We start from the raw sequence: 18984 nt of genomic DNA on the forward strand, positions 1-18984 counted from the left end.
ACTGTGTGCCAGACAGGAAAGGCAGCATGCCATAGGAGATAGAAGGCTGGCCTCAGTTAGGGAGACCTGGGTTCAAGTGCTGCCTCTGACTCATACAAGTTATAGTGATGCTGAACATGTCTCTTAATCTCTCAATGGTCCTGGCCATTCTCCAAAACTACTAAGTTGCAGAGCAATTCTGCATTGGTAGATGGAAATTTCTCACCAGATACCAATTAAATCCCTGGCCTGATTAAGAAAAAAAATTACTAGAATTTGTCCTGACAAGCTGGAGATATAAGGACAAAAAAGAGAATGTTTCACCAAGGAGCTTACATTCCACTGGAGGATACAACATGTGCACAGATAAGTAAATACAAAATAATTTGAAGAGGGAGAGGGAACCGTGTAGCTGGCTATTTGGAAGATTTGAAAAATATTCAACAATTTCAGTGGTATACTTGGCTGTGAGTTGGAAAATCTATCATTTGGGATCCAGTGAGTTGCCTGAGGCACATAAGGGTTAGATTACTTACCCAGGGTCTCACTACTAATAAACATTATAGGAGGAATTTGAATCTAGGCCTTTCTGACCCCAAGTTCAGCACTCTATACTCTGTGCCCTAGCTGCCTCATAGGGGACTTACCTAGATATAATTTGTTGATATTAAAATGAAGGATCTGTTGAAGGGATAAGCCCGCTTGAACATAGCCTCCTGGGATCCTGTTAGTCTTGGGACATACTACAGAGCTTATAAAATACTAATAATAATGATAGTCAAGCATTCAGATTGTACCTTAAGATCTGCAAAAAATTTTACATATATTATTTGAGAAGTTGTCAGCTGACAGATCCTGAGACTTACCTGAGGGACTCTTGACATGGGGCATCCACTGCTTTATACTCAGGAGGACAAAGGGAGCTGGAATCCCTTACAAATTGAGGAGGACCAATTTAGGAGGTTATCTCTCAGAAGTGCTTATAAATTGCATGAGTGCACAAAAAGGTTGGTAAAATTCTTGTGGATTTCTGTGTTTGCATTCAGAGATTCCTTAGTCATTTTAGTTGCTTTTGTGTCTATATCTCTCCCATTCTTCATTTTCAAGAGAAAGGATCTAGTCTTTTTCAGACTATTTTTATTGTTAATACTGTAAATCTGAATGCACATCACACATCCAGGCCAAGAGCACCTGGGAAGGAAATAGAGTGACATTTTTGTCTGATTCCAGCATCCTGGAAGAATAAAGAGCCTTGTGAGCATTTCTGGATATGAGAGAGTGAGATGTTCCAAACTGGCTCCTTCTATTACTTACCTGTGACAAGGAACGGTTTGGGAAACCTAACAGCCCTGATGTCATTTCATCCACATCAGCAGTGTCTCTCTGCTGCTGTTTCTTCTCTGTTAAAAAGAAGGAAAATGAGGATGGTGGTTACAGGACTAATTTTTGAGAGCCTTCTTTTGTCACTTGTGTATAAACTTCTCCATTCAGACAAGTTGAAAGAAATAGTAGTGGACTGTTCTGAGCCTTTTCTGTAGAGTGGAAAGACTGGAATGCTTAAAGCAATAGTAAGTGGAATCAACTACTATAAGTCTTTAGTGAACTCTTTCAAATAACTTTACTATGGAACACATTACAGACAGCGAATTCACAATTTTGTTGGATTAATAATGCCAATTTTAAAGGAGACTTTAACTTTCTTTTTTCCTCTATATCATTTTTTCCTAACCCGAGGATAAACGCATAGTAATTATTTCCATATTTACCTTATCCCTCTTTTAAAGTTAAATCTGCAGACTGTCTGGAAAGTATAATAAAATTTTTATCTGAGGGTGGTCAGATTATCTGAAAGTTAAAACAGCAATGGAATACCATGCCACTGGGCAATTAGAAAGTGACTCTAATGAGGTTTGGAAAAGTTCCATGATCAGTATGAAAAGCCAGAATAGTTTCCCTTGTCACTTAATTTAGGGAGGAAAAAGCAGAACCCACAGCTTCCTCAAGTAGATTACCAGGAATGCAAAATTTAAAAGAAAAAAAGAGACTGGGCTAATTAGATTTTTTTTAATGGTAATTGTATTTATGAGGACTTTTACCTGTAATATCTTGTATCTGCATTAAGTTGTTTCCGTCATTAGCAAATAGAAGAAGTCAAATTTCTCTAGTTGAAGCTAGGCTTTTAGATTTTCCAAAGGAAAATCTAACTGAGCAAAAGAAAAAAAAACAGGTTATATCACTGTGTGTCAGTACCCTTGGGGGGGGGGGGGGGGGGCGTGTTTCTTCTATATCAGAGGCTATTTATTACTTGTGTGTTAAACTTTAAGGAAATCTAAGAGTGAAAGGCAAAACAACATGTAGATAAATTTGGGGTGCTTATTCATTTAATGGAAAGATTCTTAATAGTACTCAGTATAAAATTCCATTAAATAATAATTTTCAAAAAATCTAAAATTTGAATTGATTTATACTAAATAAATTGCTTTATTGCCACTAGCAAAAAGGTCTATATTTATTTGTAACAAGAGTTTGTTTTCCTTTTTCTTTCCATTTGTCAAAGAGAAGGAAAGCAGATCAGATTTTTTGTTCATTAAATCTAAAATAAGAAACTGGGAAGTAAATTTGCTTCTTGAACAAAAACTTCCCCCTTTCCTCTTAGACTGACTTATATAGATATCTGGCCTTCCTTAGCAAGTCATTGTCCCTTACTACCAATTTAATCTTGATAAAAAAAGCGGTACTATGTTGCTACCTTTTGGAAGCCCTTTAAACTTGGATAAAGCCCTAAAATCTTTGTATGTTAACGTTGTTTTTATTTGGACACCATGAGTCAAATCCTTTGTGTACAGGATTTCTAGCAGAGTCTTCAAGTACAGGAGCAGGCATGCTTGGATACATGCAGTCTGAGGACCAGCCTAGCTCAGTTCATTAGGTGGACTGCAGGGTGAAGAATTGTTCTGCCAGTAGAAGTCAAGAAGGCTGTCCGCTAAGGCCTGGATCCAGGCCTTGGAAGTGTGATATGCTTTGGGGATATTTAAGTTTTGTGCTATATGAAAGATTGAATCAGTTAAATTACCCATTTAGGTGTCTATGGCCTCAGGGAAACATCACAGCAAACCCAGCAAGTGCCCTGTGGTATCCCAGAAGTCCCTGCCAAGGTTCAAGTCTTAGCCCTGTCACTAACAAGAGGAAAGCCATTTTTGTTTCTCTTTGAACCTCCGCCTACTGAAATTTAAAACTTGTATTGCCTACCTTGCAGAGTGGCAGTAGGGGAAGCTATACATGTGAGCCATTCTTTTTTTTTTTTTTATTTAAAAATTTATTTATTTTTTTTTTATGTTGCATTTTGAGTTCTGAGTTGTTACCTTACCTCCCTCCCTATCCCACATTAGAGGCAACATTTGATATAAATATACATGGAATCACTCAATACATACTCCATGTAGCAGTTCTTTCTCTGGAGATGAATAGCATTTTTCTTCATGAGTCTTTTGTACTTGATTTGAATATTCATATTACTCGAAATAGTTTAGTCATTCACAGCTACTCTTAGAACAATGTTGCTGTTAGTGTATATAATGTGATCTTGATTCTGTTTGTTCCACTCAGGATTATTTCTTGCCAGTCTATCCGTGTCTTTCTGATACCAACCTGCTGTCTTATAGCATGGCATTATTCCATCACAGTCATATATTACAACTTAGTCATTCTGCAATTGATGGGCATCCTTTCACTTTCTAGTCCTTTGACACCACAAAGAGAGATGCTATAAATATTTTAGAACACATGGCTTCTTTTTCTTTTTCCATAACCTTGGCTAATAAAGAGATTGCTGGGTCAAAGGGTATATGTACAATTTCATAAGTCTTTGGGCATAATTCCTAATTGCTCTCCAAAATGGTTGGATCAGTTCACAGTTCCACCAACATTGTGTTAGTGTCCAAAATTTTCCATATCCCCTCCATTTGTTATTTTCCCCTTCTTTCGTTTTAGTCAATCTGATAGGTATGGCATTGTGTCTCAAAGTTTAAATTTGCATTTCTCTAATCAATAATGATTTAGAGTATTTTTTCATATGGGTATACATTGCTTTGATTTCTTCTTCCAAAAACTACCTGCTCACATCCTTTGAAGATCTGAGCCATTTTTACAAAGAGGATTGTGTTATTGGAATAAATTCTCAGATGCTCACCTTTGCTTTTAAGATTATAGCAGAGGATCAGCTTCATACATTTTGAGCTAGAGGAGAAATCAATTTTTTTTCTTGCTTTTACAGCTGACTTAGTTTTTTGATGGTAGAAGATCTAGTTCCTTCACTTTCCTAGTTCTGCATGGAATTCAGTTGTAATTGCTCTACTCAGGCAGCTTTTCAATTAGCTTTTTGAACTGTTAGATCTCCTTTCTCCCCCAAAGTAACATGTTATTCTCACGAACATAGGAAACACATGAAAGGGATCAAAAATGTGTTAATGACCTCATGAACAACAAAGAGCACAGTTAACACCCAAGAGGGAACTTGAGCACAATAAAGAGCTGAGCTAAGGTAATCAGCCTACCAGGAAATAAATCTATGGGGTCCAATCATAAATACAATTTAACACCTGCCATAAAACTTCACCAGGTGAAGACTGAATTTCTTTCATTGCGGAGGGGGTTTCCTGATATCAAGAGAGGTTTGTTTTTAATTTATCCTGTAGAATGCCTCACAATACACTATAAATGTTAAATAATCTTTTCCTGGATTATGCAGTGAACCATCTTCACAGTGATTTTCAATATATCAAAGGTTACATGAGAAATTCTCTTTCTTTTTAAACAAGTTAAAGTGATACTTTTGTCTCTCCATAAAGTCTGGTTTCAAGGTATTTATTTAAAGAAATGTAATCTTAAAAGGAAACAGTCTAATATTGTATTATCTCCTGGAGGTATTTGTGTAACTTAATTACTGAAAAAAGCATAAAGACAAATAATATGGTACTTTTTAATATTACATATGCACTTTAAAAGAAATCTTATGTAGCTACTCAGTAATTTTCAAATTGAATAAAAGGTAGGTATGTTCTTGATCACTTGAAGACCTTTTTTTTTTTTTTTTGCTTATTTACTCTTGGACTCTGCATGTACTAAGGAAAGATGCAGTGTTCCTTAGTCCTGATACAGCTTAGAGTGGATTTGATGCTCAGAATAATGAGTTTGTACATCTTGTGCTGAACCACGCTAATGCAGAGCCTTTGAACTTTAAAAAAATGCTCCAAGGTTCTCCTCCCAGGAAGCTGGCATTAATTTCACATTCATTCTGCTTCTGTCACTTACTAGCTATATGATTATGGGTAAGTCACTTAAGTTCTCTTAGCCTCAGTTTCCTCATCTGTAAAAATAGGGATAATAATAACACCTTATCCAGTTGTTTCAGTGCTCAGATGAAATAATGTAAAGTACTTTGCAAACATACATGCCAAAATTCCTAAACTCTGGCCAGCCCAGATTCTAGTTCATTTTAAAGTGAGTGCCTTGTCAGATAGCCAGATCGTCAAAAGAGTTTCCTTGTATAGGCATCGCATGAAGTTTTGAGAAATTTTATTGACATTTATTTTTATCTCCCTGGGGGTAGGGAAGACAAAGGAGTAGACCCTCATAGTGTTTAGCAGAATATCTGGGTAAAGGTGTTTTAATATAATAACTGAGTAGATAGTATGAAAGACATTTGGGAAAATTTCAGCTTCAGGAATGCAATGAACATGTTTATGATAACTTAACACTAATTGATGTTTTGCCTCTTCAATTAGCAATTATGGTCCCTCCATTTTTGCCCAAAATGAAGCGTTGCATCATGGATGTCAGCAAGTTCTTTGGCTCTATGGAGAAGATCATCAGATAACTGAAGTGGGAACCATGAACCTTTTCCTGTACTGGATAAATGAAGATGGAGGTAATAGCATTAGATTCAGCTCTTTGTTGTTCTTAGATCATGGCTGTGTGAAACCCTCAGGAATTCAGTGAAGGGCTTAGTTACTGATTAATACTGATGGGTGTTATTGTGACTCACTTCTAGAGAAGTTCACATCTGTCACTATTCACAATAACATCCATGAAAATTTCCACCTAGCCCCTCACTATCCTGTACCACCATTTAGTTGACCAAGGAACTTGGTTAATTTTTACAGGAAGAAAATATTTTGACCTCTTAATTTGGTGCCTACATCAGAACCAGTTACTACATCACTTGCAACTACCTCAGCCTTTCTGGTAGCAAATATCTATGCAAAAGAATGATTGTGTGCTAGCCCAAGAGTCTGAACTAGGGAAGTTCCATACAAATTGATCCTCCCACAGAACCTTTACAGCTCTGTAAGTAGGTGCAGGTACTGTTCTGCCTGGAGAGTTTTACATCTTTGTCATGGTATAGGAATTTTATTGCTTTTTACAAAGCCATATGGTAATTATTGTGAATCCCAAAGATTCTGAAAACCCCCTATCCTTGCCAAAAAATAGTTTGATTTTATATTATATTATTATGTATACATTATATGAGATATATATCATATATAGAATATATTTTATATTAATCAAGGTATAATATTTAGCACCAGAAAGATGATGGTCCCTAGCAAGCTCCTTGAGGAAGGGACTATTTTTGTTTTTGTCATTTTGGATTTGTAGTGCTATGCCCAGAGTAGCCATTTAATGAATGCTTGTTGATTGATTAATGTTTCTCTAGTACCCTGCCCTGGTCAAATTGCATCTGGAATATTGTGTTCAGTTCTAGGTTATACATTGATAAGCTGGAGAGTATCCAGAGGAGGGGGATGGTGAAGTGCTTTGAGTCTGTGCCAAAAAGTGATCAAATGGGGAAGGCATAGCCTGGAGGAGAGAAGACTCAGTAGGAACACGAGAGCTTCAAGTATTTGAAGGGCTGCCAAATGGAAGAAGCATAAGACTTGTTCTGTTTGACCATAGAGGGCAAAACAGACAGGAGTTAGAAAGAGAAAAATTGTGTTTGTAAGACGATTAAGTAACAGTAAAGGTAACAATTAAGGTATCTTAAAACAGAGCCTTGATAAACACCTTTAGGGTATGTTATAGAGGGAATTCTTGGCAACCATCAAGTACAGAATGGAATAGGTAGTGCTGGGACCTTTCCAATTGAGATTCTGTGATTAGGATGAGAACCTGTTGGACACAGGAGTTTAGAATTAAGATCGCAGGTCCTTTAAGTATTAGAAGGACGTTTTCTATAGGAAGCATGTAAAATAAAGAATCTGATTCTTGAAAATTAATGAGCAAACCAACATCACTGTGTAGCCTAAAAGCAGTCATTGATTGGACTAAAACCCTGAATATTCTTCCACATACCCTTTCTATTTCTCTTCTGTTTGCTTGAAGATGCATGTAGGGCCATGGAACATTTGCTGTTGGCTGGAGAAAGATTAGTCAATTGTGAAAAAAATAAGAAAGTGAATTCTCACTTCCTGTGGGAAGGGGAAGATACAATATTTGTAAAGGTGATTAGGGCTGATGCAAACTTTATGAATCCTTTAAAAGTTTGGTGAATTTGATTTTGAACTGATAGTAAATTTCTATTTCTCAATATGAATGTTGACCCAAAGTACTTGAAGACTGTACTAGAGTAGACCAAGCTCTTAAAAGAGTCCAGATGGAAAGCCTTTCGGTATGGGTGCAGTTAGGAAAATTATGCAAAAACCAGTCTAGCCACACTTAGAGAGGCTCATAGCCATATAGTTGGTTTTTAGGTGATGGATATTTTTGGTCACAGCAATTCACAAATCAGTCTGCTAGTAAATGGAGGCCAGTGAAGTATATTTAATTCTTATGATTTTACAGTTATTAATAAGCACAATGATATCATTATGCTAAGAAGACCAAAAAAGATGATTGCTTTTAGAACCATGAACTTATTTTTTTAAGTATGTAATAAACTAAACACAGTAGTGACAAAATTTTACTGTTTGTGTCCTTGTGATTCTCCTTTTATTTTTCTTGTTTTCTCAATGTTTATTGTTTTATTACTGCTTATTTCTGCTTCTCTCCCCCTCCCTCCCCCCTTCTTTTCTTTCTTCTTTCCTTTCCTCTTTCTTTCCTTCCCTCCCTCCTTCCCTCCCTCCCTCCCTCCCTCCCTCCCTTCCTTCCTTCCTTCCTTCTTTCCTTCTTTCCTTCCTTCCTTCCTTCCTTCCATTACTCACTCTGTCACTATACTGTAGGAAATATTCACACCAATGAGATAACCAATATTTTGAAGTATTAATTTTGAAAACTATTTTTCAAGTCTGATTTGCTAGCCTGTTTGTTTCATGATAGTGAGCAATGGAACTATGAAAGGAGAAATCTTACTTTAAGAAATACTTAGTCATTTAAAGATCTCGTTTTGTTTTCATCATTAAATCTGAAATGTCTTCATTGTTTCAATAAGCAGATGTGCTACTGTAGTTACTCCCATGTCATTTGGCTACAGAAAGATGATTCCTATAAATCTGAATCATTACTAGAACTTATTTTTAGTAATCTTTTTACTAGCACTGGCAAAGTTAGCCTCATTCTAATCTTGGCAGGGCAGACACTGAAAACACATCATTCAGGGATTTTTGGTGTGGTTAGTGTCAGACACATTGAATTACAGAATCTCAGAGGTGCAAGAGGACTCATACAGAATTTGTAGTCCGCCCAAACTTTCAGATTCTTTTTAGACCACGACTGAGTAAAATTTTTTTGGTATAGTTCTAAAAGGAAGCTAGGTGGCACAGTTGATGAGTGCTGTACTTGTAAATAGTAGGACCTTAGCTCAGGTACTTTCTGAGCTGTTTGACCCTGGGTAAGTCACAATCTCTGTCATCCTCAGTTTCCTCATCTACAAAATAGGGATGATATAATATACAAGGTTATTGTGAGAATCAAATGAAATTTTACATATATGTATATATATGATATTTATATTTATATAATGTATGTTATAGAAATATACACACTATATATATATATGTACACATCTATCTATATCTATCTGTATCTTTATCAATCTTAAAGTACTCCATAAATACTAGCTATTCTTGCTGTTGTTGCTTTGCACAGTGGTAGAACCAATGTACAGATCTACCAACAGTGTTTAATGTGTCTGTTTTCTCCCATACTTCCAATTTTTGTCATTTTCCTTTTTTTTTGTTTTCCAAATCTGACGGATGAGAGATAGAATCTTTCATTTTTATTTTTCTACTTACCAGTGATTTGGGACATTTTTAAAAATATGACTATTGATAGTTTTGCATTTCTTCCTTAGAAAATTGCCTGTTCATATTAATTGAACATTTTTCAATTGGGGAATGGCTCCTTTGAAGTATTTCCCTCTATATCTTGGAAATAAGACCATTATCTGAGAAATATTTTGCAAATTTTTTCCACTTACCTGTTTTTCTTCTAATATTGTCTGTATTGGTTTTGTCTGTGCAAAAACTTTTAAGTCAGGAAAATTGTTCATTTTATACTTACTGATCCTGCAATCTCCTACCTGATCATGCTTCCCCTAGCCATGGATCTGAAAAATAATTTATTCCTTGTTCCTCTAATTTTTTATCACCTTTTATGTATACAAAAAGTCATGTATTCATTCGGAGTTTATCTTGGTATAAAATGGGAAATTCATACCTAGTTTCTATTAGATTACTTTCCAGTTTTTGTTTTGTTTTTAATAGTTCCAAGTTTGTGGGTTTATCAGATAATAGTCTACTCTGTGTTGACTTGATGAGTTTTACTAATCAATCTATTTCTTAATCATGACCAAATAATTTAAAAAATTACTGCTTTGATATCTGGCACTGCTAGGTCCCTTCCTTCCCATTTTTTTTCATTAATTCCCTTGATGTTCTTGACCTTTTATTCATGCAGATGAATGTTATTTTTTTTCTAACTCAATAAAGTAATCCTTTGGTAATGAGATTGGTATGGTACTGATGAAATAAATAAATTTAGGTTAGATTGTTATTTTATAAATATTGACTTCTGTGAGGAATGAATATTTCCATTTTCCCAATTATTGTTTTTCTTTATTATTTTTCTTTGACTAAGGAGGCTAACTTATTGTAAATTACAGAAGTGTTGCAATATAAATCAGTGAAAGGAATATCCCCACTACTAAAATTGTAGGTCTTTGAAGTATTGAAATAATGTATGTGATGTATATCATATATAATATCTATCTATGATTATCATATGTAATAGCAGGGGGTATATTCCCACTGATTCCCATATAGCATATATATAGCATGTGTAACAATAATAGTATACATTGTCCTAGATTTAAAGATTTCTGTTTTGTTCTATTTAATACTTTGTTCCATAATATTGTGATCTGAACGGTTACAAGTGGAAGTCTTTTGGTACACTTTCGGTACATCACATACATTGCCTTACATTTGGGTGGGGCTGGTTATGAGACAGGAAGGAAGCCATGAATCAAGACAGATAATACTTGGCTCCCCCGTCAAAGGTCCATGAGCTTTTATGCCATGACTCTGATACAAGGATTTCATAACAAGTTAAAGTATCCTGTATTCTTTATCCATAGTCCTCTGCCTCTTTACAGATAAGAAAATTACAAGGGTGGGTATAGTGTTTAGGGTGTACTCAGCGTTGAAAATCAAGATTACTTTGTATGCTTTCTAAGGACTAGATGGCAATTGTAATTGTATCTATTTTTTTTTTACTGTGTTTGACTCTGCTCTCCCGGCCCCCCCCCCCCCCCCAATTTGTTGATTTACAGAAGTTGGGTCTGCCACAGGAGTTTCTGGAGCCCTGTTCTAGTAAAAGCATTTGGTTCTAAGTCCCTAGAACACGGAGACAAACAATGTGCTTTTCTCTTACATATCCCTGATGAACTATTTGGCACTTAGATGCTTTTAAACAATTATGATCATTATAATCCTCTCAACTATGGCAGTGTCTCATTTGGTAAAGAATAGGTCTTCTGTTGTTGTACTGCTTCTAGATAATCCAGTTCCTAAACATGATTTTTCTGTCAAAAGCGAGCCGAATTTGTGGGCTTACATTCTGCTTTCCTTGTGTTGGATAATCTGAGGCCATATGGAGCTCGTTCTGGCTCCAGTAAACATGTTTGTGGTTGCAGAGGAAAATGAATATTTCTCACCCAAATGTTTTCATGTCGTCATCTCTGTCTGGCACCCAGGGGAACAGATGTTCTGTACATTGACCCCAGGCTAATGGGTAGGATGCTGTGTAAAAGATGCATTTTGTAAAGCAGACAGTTTATACACTTTATGATCTTATTTTTCTTGCATTCCATGTAGGCTGGGTGCTGAGTTCAGCATTAGGGAAAAAATGGAACAGTGAAAAAGTGAGCTGAGTTTAGTCAAAGGACCTGCGTGCAAATCTTGCCTCTACCACACACTATTTCTGTGATCTTGTGCAAGCTCTTTAACTTTCCTGGCCTAAGTTCCCTCATTAATAAAATGAAGGAGTTAGACTAGATTATCTCTAAGGCTCTTTCCAGGTTTAAACCCATGATTCTTTACCAGATCTGTGATTGAAGAAGTTGAAACAAGTAGACCTAAAAGAAAATGATTGCCTAGGGGATGTTGATTTTCTTTTTGCCCATAAAACTATATTCAGTAGAAGATAAAAGGCAAAACAAAACAAAAACAAACAAGCAAACAAACTTTTTTCTTAACAGACTTTATCCCCTGGCTTGAGGAGAAAAGAATGCATCTGAGTTATTTTGGATATGAAAACTATTTACTTAAGCAAAGTCTTTTTTCAAGTATTTATAGAATATGTAAGAGAGGTTGGGAAGAAACACAACTCATCCTCTTACTATCTATCTTCAAATGGTCTCAATTCATCTATTATTTATTCTTTAGCAAAATCCTCAGAGCAGTTATTCCAGACTTTTTCTTTCCTTAATTACCACATCTTTCCCTATACTCTCAAATAAGAGGATAATAGTCACAGTTCTTGGACTTTTCTTACATGTACTCACAGAAGTAAAAGATCAAGGCAGTTATCTGGATAATTCAAGAGAAAATAGCTAGAAAAATAGCTTTCAGTAGAGATAGACATATTGGAGGTAGCACAATGTTGTGGAAAGTGCACTCTACTAAACGTTGGGAGTCTTGGTCTCCAGGCCTGGCTCTGCCACTATTAGTGTGGCCTTTGGCAAATCACTTGATTTTTTTAGTTTTCAGTTTCTTTATTTGGTAAGTGAAGGGGTTGGACTAGATCAGGACTTCTTAAATTCTTTCAAATGTGACCTTGTAATGCTAGTTATGTTAATAAGAGTTGAAGATCTTCCCCATTCATTAATGGCCCTGCCCATTTAGGGCAGCTTGATTCAGGGAAATTGGCCCACACCTTTTGTTAATTTCTAATGAGTTAATGGTTCTCAAGGGTTCTGATGCCCTCTGGCTCTGAAAAGTGTATATATATAGATGAGGTTTTATTTTGGGGCTTACTCATTGGAAGTGTTTATTTGGCCAGACTAGACTGGGTAGCCTCTAAGGAGCCCCCTGGCTTTGAAAATACAGATGTTGGTGCTTCTCTCTCCAGTAATTATGTATTGCTTGTGGTCAAACAGTTGGAAGCCCTGTCTCTTGGTCTTTATTTCTGTTTGTATTTTCTCTGAAGTTCAGGGTGCTTTTCCCCCTGAACTTAGTGATATTAATATATGTGCTTAATTAAAGTAGATTGTTGACTCCTCAAAAGTGGCTTTCTTTTTAGAAAAGCAGAGCTAAGAACCTGTACAGCAGACCCTCCTGTGTATGCTGGGGTCCTTGCTGTTAACAGACCCCTCCAGCATTTCTTAAATTGTGGGTCACAACCCTATATGGATCACACATTACTCACAGTTTAAGAAGTACTGAGCTAGATGATCTCTACATGTGAGTTTATGTTTCAGCTCTCCAATTATAGGATTTGAAATTATATTAAAGATTAATTTCTTCTATCTGTATTTCCTCATCACACATGAATTGACTTAATACTCTTCTTACTATTAAACTTCTTTGTAAGTTCACTTAACTAATTTTGCAGCTATATACTTGGCTTCTCCACTTGCCTCCTTCTTAATGCAGGGGCTGTATCTTCTACTTCTTTTATGTCACAGAATTACAGAATTTCAGAATGGAAAGGTCATCTGGTTGAAACTATGAAAAATAATCCATACCAAATGACCACAAATGACCATGCAGCCTTTTCTTTAAGGCCACATCTGTTCCACTTTTCAATAGTAATAATTGTTGGGAAGAGAGTTAGGTGATGCAGTGGAGAGAGTGCTGGGTCTGGAGTGAGCAAGACATAACTCCTTGAATTCAAATTTGGCCTCAGACAGACCAAAAAACTAATGCAAACTTGATTTTACTTGTAGAAAAAGAAGTATAGGTCTCAGAAATAAAAGAGTTGATATCCACACTGTAGGACAGCTAGGTGGTGTAGTGGCTAGAGTACCAGTCTTTGAGTGAGAAAGACTCATTTTTGTGAGTTCAAATCTGGTCTCAAACACTTACCAGCTGTGTGATCCTGGGCAAGTCACCTAACTGTTTGCCTTAGTTTGTCTGTATAATGAGAAGGAAATGGCAAAGCATTCCAGTATTTTTGTCAAGAAAACCTCAGATGGGGTCACAGAGAGTTGGAGAGGACTGAGAGTAACTGAACAACAACAAACCAGTTTTCCTTACATCAAAACTAAATTTAATTCTTTGCAGTTTACACCAGCCATTTTTAGTTCTGTCCTCAGGAGTCAAAGAGAACAAGTATTATATCTCTTCCATAAGATATCTCTTAAATTACTTGAAGACAGCTGGTCCAACTCCCTTAGATCTTTTTTTCCAGGCTATACATCTTAAGTTCCTTCAATTAATCTTTCTATATGATGTGAATTCAAGACCTTTCATCATCCTAATTCCTTCCTTTCAGTGGTATCTTGCTTGTTAAACCTCTTCTTAAAGTATAATCAAGATTGAATAATCAATATTGCACACTATACACTATACTGACCAGTGTAGTGTACAATGTGGATTGTGCTGTTGGTTGTGGAGTTGCGTTTGACTCTTTGTGACCCCATTTGGGGTTTTCTAGACAAAGATACTGGAGTGGTTTGCCATTTCCTACTCATTTACAGATGAGGAAACTGAGGCAAACAGGGTTAAGTGACTTGCCCAGGGTCACACAGCTGGTAAATGTCTGAGGCCAGATTTGAACTTGTGAAGATGAATCTTCTTGACTCTAAACTTGGTATTCAATCCACTATGCCACTTAGCTATCCTACAGTGTGGATATCATCTCTTTATTTCTGAGATCTATATCTCTTTTTATATAAGTAAAATCAAGTTTATATTAGTTTTTTGGACTATAATATCCACATGACTGTCTCATTGAGCTTACGTTACAAAGAAGCCTCTGGATTGTTTTTAGACAAACCCTTCTATAAGCATACCTTCTCTAGCTTGGACTTCGATTGGTTTTTTGAACCCAAATTCAAGACTTTTACACCGTGCCCTATTAAATTCTCTTTTAAACAGTTCAGTCCAATCTTGTAAACATCTGTTCGGATCCTAACTCATCATTTGTTGTGTAAACTATCCTCAGATTTGTGTCATTTAATAAATTTGATAAGGATGCAACTATACTTTTATTGATCAAAAATGTTTAACAAAGTAGGGCCGTAGGACAAGCTACTGAAACCCTTCCTCATTGGATTGGAATCTGATAAGCTGTAAACAATAAATAATATCTACAAAACATAATTTGTAGTCTAATCATCCACAGGTGATATTTTTCATCTCTCTTGGTTCTGATGCTCTGCTCTTTGTACAGAGTGAGGATCAGGAGTACCTATGGTATGGCACCCACTGTTAGAAGGAGAAGGAATGCTGGAGACCAATCATTCTTATTCTTGAAAGGTTTTCATGTGAAATCTCATGAAGAGGGAGAAGGAATGTAAGTGTAGACTTGCACATAGTAGGTGCTTAATATACTTTTATAGAATGGATGAACGAATTAATGATAAAAATATCTTATAAAAGCCAATACATGGACTTTGACATATGAGGAAGAGAAATATGGTAGCAGAATCCAGTCAGCGCAACCCTAGAAACTGACCTGTGTCCTTGTTTGTTGCACATGAGTTAGAGGATGATCGTTTGTGTGTCATTTATAGGACAACTTAATAATGAGTAATACTTTAAAAAAAATCAGATTCAACATAGCTCGAGTTCTTTCCTGGCTGTATTATTCTTCATTAGGATAGTTTGTGTCTTCTCAGTTCATTTTTGTGGGGAAAGCTGTTATCTTTCTCTGGGCCAATAGCAAACTGATGGCAATTAAATCAGTTGTCTTTTTTTTTTCTCTCACAGATTTATCTGTCATTTGAATGATTTGGGAAACTTTACAATGGAAAGATGATAACAACATCTTCCCTGAATCTGAGTTATTGGTTGCCAAAATTGGTTAAGTCTAGTAATTGTCGTTGCATTTGAAGTTTATACGTGTGATTTCTAATGTATATTTCTATATTTGAAAAGTGCCTCCCCCTTAATTATCATTACTATTCTCTTGCAGAAGATGAATTGGCAACTCCACCACTAGATGGTATCATTCTTCCAGGAGTCACAAGGCAGAGTATACTGGATCTGGCAAACAAATGGGTGGGTGATTTTGTCATTAACAATTTTTGTAACTGCAGAGATTTTCCACTTGCAACTTGTCATGAGTTAAACAGTAATGGATATAAGCCCAGGGTAGTGTTGAAATAATACCCTGTGGTTCCAACTAATCTTATCTCTTCTTTCAATCTTAACATGAGTAAGAAGAGCTTCTTTAAAAGAACTATCTTGGCAGGTTCATCAAATAAGCATAATTCATTCCAAAGGATTGAGAGAAACCTGTTAGGCAGGCTCTCAGAATGAAAAAGGAAAACTCCATTCTGAAGAGTGTTACAAAAATGCGTACCATCATTTTACTTAAAGACCCCCAATTTTTACTCTCTAAACATTGTATAATGCTTCAGAATGTTTTTCTATAATAAGTGTGCTTAAAAACTTTTGCCTCCAGCTATATTCATACTCCCTGTTTCTAAAAGGTAATAGAAGTCCCCTATGCACTTAGTAGTGATTTGAAAAAGAGTGTACTTACTGATTAATAAACTAATTGTCAAGATATCTTACTACAAGTGGATTCCCATTACCCCAACCCTACTTTTAAATTAGAATGTTCCAGAAAATAAATCCAAAAAATCCAAAATTGTTTAGAGTAGCTCTAATGTTCTTTTGTACAACACTGGGGAATGGATTAAACCATTTTGTATTGGGAACAGTGTTGTGAGGAACTCATGATGAAAATGTTGAATGGAATGCTTGTCTGACAAGGATATTTGGATAGAGCTTTTGACTAATGTGGTAAAATCATCTCCAAGGGACATGGATAGGCTTTGTCCACACTGTGGTCAAGCAATGTTAATAAGAAACATGTTTATAAACACAGATTTTTTTTTCTAGAAGAGTGCTAACAGTTTCTCTGGCAGAGATTTTTGAGATGGAGGAAATGTGCTATAAATAATTCTGCAAACCCCTGAAGTAGACAAGACCCAACTGCCACATGCTGGCTGGCACGTTGGCCATGACATTTGCAAACTGTTGGTATAATTTCAAACAGCTTGCCCTGTCCTAAATATGTTTAGAGTTGGAAAAATGTGTTTTTGACACTCGATAATTTGTGTTGTATTAAAAAAAAATCAACCAAGTACAGAAGGTTTGATGACAAGTTGCAAGTGGAAAATCTCTGCAATCCTAATGATTTGCTAGTATAAAAAGTAGGTTATTATGGGGGAAGCTTTATTTTTTTTACTCCTCAGCTGTAATTTGTTTTAAAAGTTATTTTAAAACAGGGAGACATGAAATGGCAAGAGTATGGGGGGGGGGGGTCAAGTTACAAGCCCTCATCAGCCAGAGGAAATGATCCAAAGATAAATAAGGGTGGGCAGAGGGAAGACAGTTCAGCATGTGTGTATTTTCCACAACACAGAACTCAGCTTGTTTTTAATTGGCTTGGCTGATTTTCTGGACAGGTTTGGTTGGTGGTGTTTTTTTCTTTCCTTTTATAAAGACCGTTGTAAACTCATGGTTGGAAAAAAGCATAATTACAATTGCAGGCTGAGATAAACCGAAATTTACAAATAAGCATAATTTCATTGGCAGGCATACTTTTCCTTCCCTTCTTTCTCGTTCAGCTCCGTTAACCTACCTGTGACAAAATGTATTTCCCTTCCTGAGCCCCTAAGAGCTGTATTTCTTTTTCTTGATGTTAGTGGGTTTAATTTTTTTCTTATTTTGATATTCTGTAAAAAAGGGTGATTGCTTCTTTGTTACCCAGGATTCCAGGGCATCTGGTGAAAAAAACATTTCTTTTTGACCAGTTACTTAGCAGGAGCTAAAAATGATAGAATTAAAATGGAAATTACATTAAATATTTAACTATTTCTCCCTACTTGTTGAACTTTTCAGCAAGAGTCTCTGCATATCTGGGTAATAGCCAGTGAGATCTGTCACTGCTTACAATAGGAAAGAATATAGAAACTGAATATTAAGAATGTTGTTGAAAACAAATCAATAAGTTAGGAGGGGAAGGAATATAGGAAGTAGAATTCTCTATTAAGAGGAAGAGGAAGGGAATGCACATTTATATGGTGCTACTATGAACTAAGCCCTGTGCTAAATACTTTTTTAAAAAAATATATTGTTTGATCATCACAACCACCCTGGGAGGCTCATATTATTATTATCATCATTACCCCCTTTTACAGTTGGAGAAACTGAGCCAAACATGTTAAATGACTTGCCCAAAGTCACACCATTAGTAAATGTCTAGAAGGCCACATTTGAACTCAGGTCTTCCTAACTCCAGGCCCAATGCTCTCTCCCCTACACCAAAATCAAGTTGCCATCATATTTTATCTTCTTATTTGCTGTGTGGCATACAGTCAGTATCATCTTCCTTTATTATCTCATTAGAATTCTCAGTGGCTTAAACCATGGATAATTTTTTTGGAACAGAGGAAATGTGCTATTAATAATTTTGTAATTTTCTCTATCTGTTGCACATAATTCTTACTTTGGAGAAATTTGAAAAGTCAATGATGGTCAGAGAAATTGTGTAGCCCTCCATTTTGTTGATCATGACCATCATCTTCCTTTGTGATAAAATTCCTTCAGGAAATTATGATGATGGAAATAGAATGCATTTTGTTATATTTTATGTCCTCAGTAACTGGAGTAATTTAAAGGAGCTTATGCCTGGCATGTGGGGAAAAAAAACCAGGTGTTAAAGATAACAAAGTAAAAACTATGTAATACCTAGTACTAGAGCTTTCATTTGTTTTTCAAGAAAAAGAGGGTCATGCCAATGTAGCTAACTCTTGATAATTCCATTTAGAAGCTGTACTACTTTAGTGTATCTCTAAACTACAATTTCTTCATTAAAAAGCAAAACAAAACCTTCCCCAACTTACCTGTGAGGTTACATGAAATAATGATTATTTTCCACATCAGAGCTTAAAAATTATTTATGGGTAGTAGCAAGGTTAGAAATCTTATGTCTGATAAAAAATATTATTTTCAAACTCCTGAACAGAATGAATTTAAAGTGACTGAGAGGTACCTCACTATGAATGACTTGATCGTTGCCCTGAAGGAAAACAGAGTAAAAGAGATGTTTGGCTGTGGTACGGCTTGTGTTGTTTGCCCAGTTTCTGATGTACTATACAAGGGTGAGGTAAGAGAAGTATTTATTCATTTTTATTATTTCACAGGGCTGACTTATGGTTTTATTAATTTTCTTTGCATGGATTATGGTACAATTTAGACACAGCTTGAAAGGAATCTTTTTAACTTTTCATGCAATTAGCCTTTGGTTTGGGTTTGGGTTTGCTCGTTTGTGTGTTTCATATGGAGCCATATTAGCAGTTTATTTCCTACCATCTTGCTAAGTGATTTATTT

The 18984-nt window shown here is 35.9% G+C and overlaps 1 protein-coding gene across 3 annotated transcripts in view; it reads left to right on the plus strand.

The window, feature by feature from the left end:
* The window catches only part of BCAT1 (branched chain amino acid transaminase 1), an 87198-nt gene that overhangs the window by 46403 nt on the left and 21811 nt on the right, over positions 1-18984 (plus strand). For all 3 annotated transcript variants that reach the window (XM_072653479.1, XM_072653480.1, XM_072653482.1), the window contains exons 7-9: positions 5763-5905; positions 15553-15638; positions 18619-18759. In XM_072653479.1, the coding sequence (XP_072509580.1) occupies positions 5763-5905; positions 15553-15638; positions 18619-18759 (370 nt within the window). The remainder of the gene's footprint in view (positions 1-5762; positions 5906-15552; positions 15639-18618; positions 18760-18984) is intronic.

This window comes from Notamacropus eugenii, chromosome 3 (assembly GCF_028372415.1).
Source record: "Notamacropus eugenii isolate mMacEug1 chromosome 3, mMacEug1.pri_v2, whole genome shotgun sequence".
Taxonomy (NCBI): Eukaryota; Metazoa; Chordata; class Mammalia; order Diprotodontia; family Macropodidae; genus Notamacropus; species Notamacropus eugenii.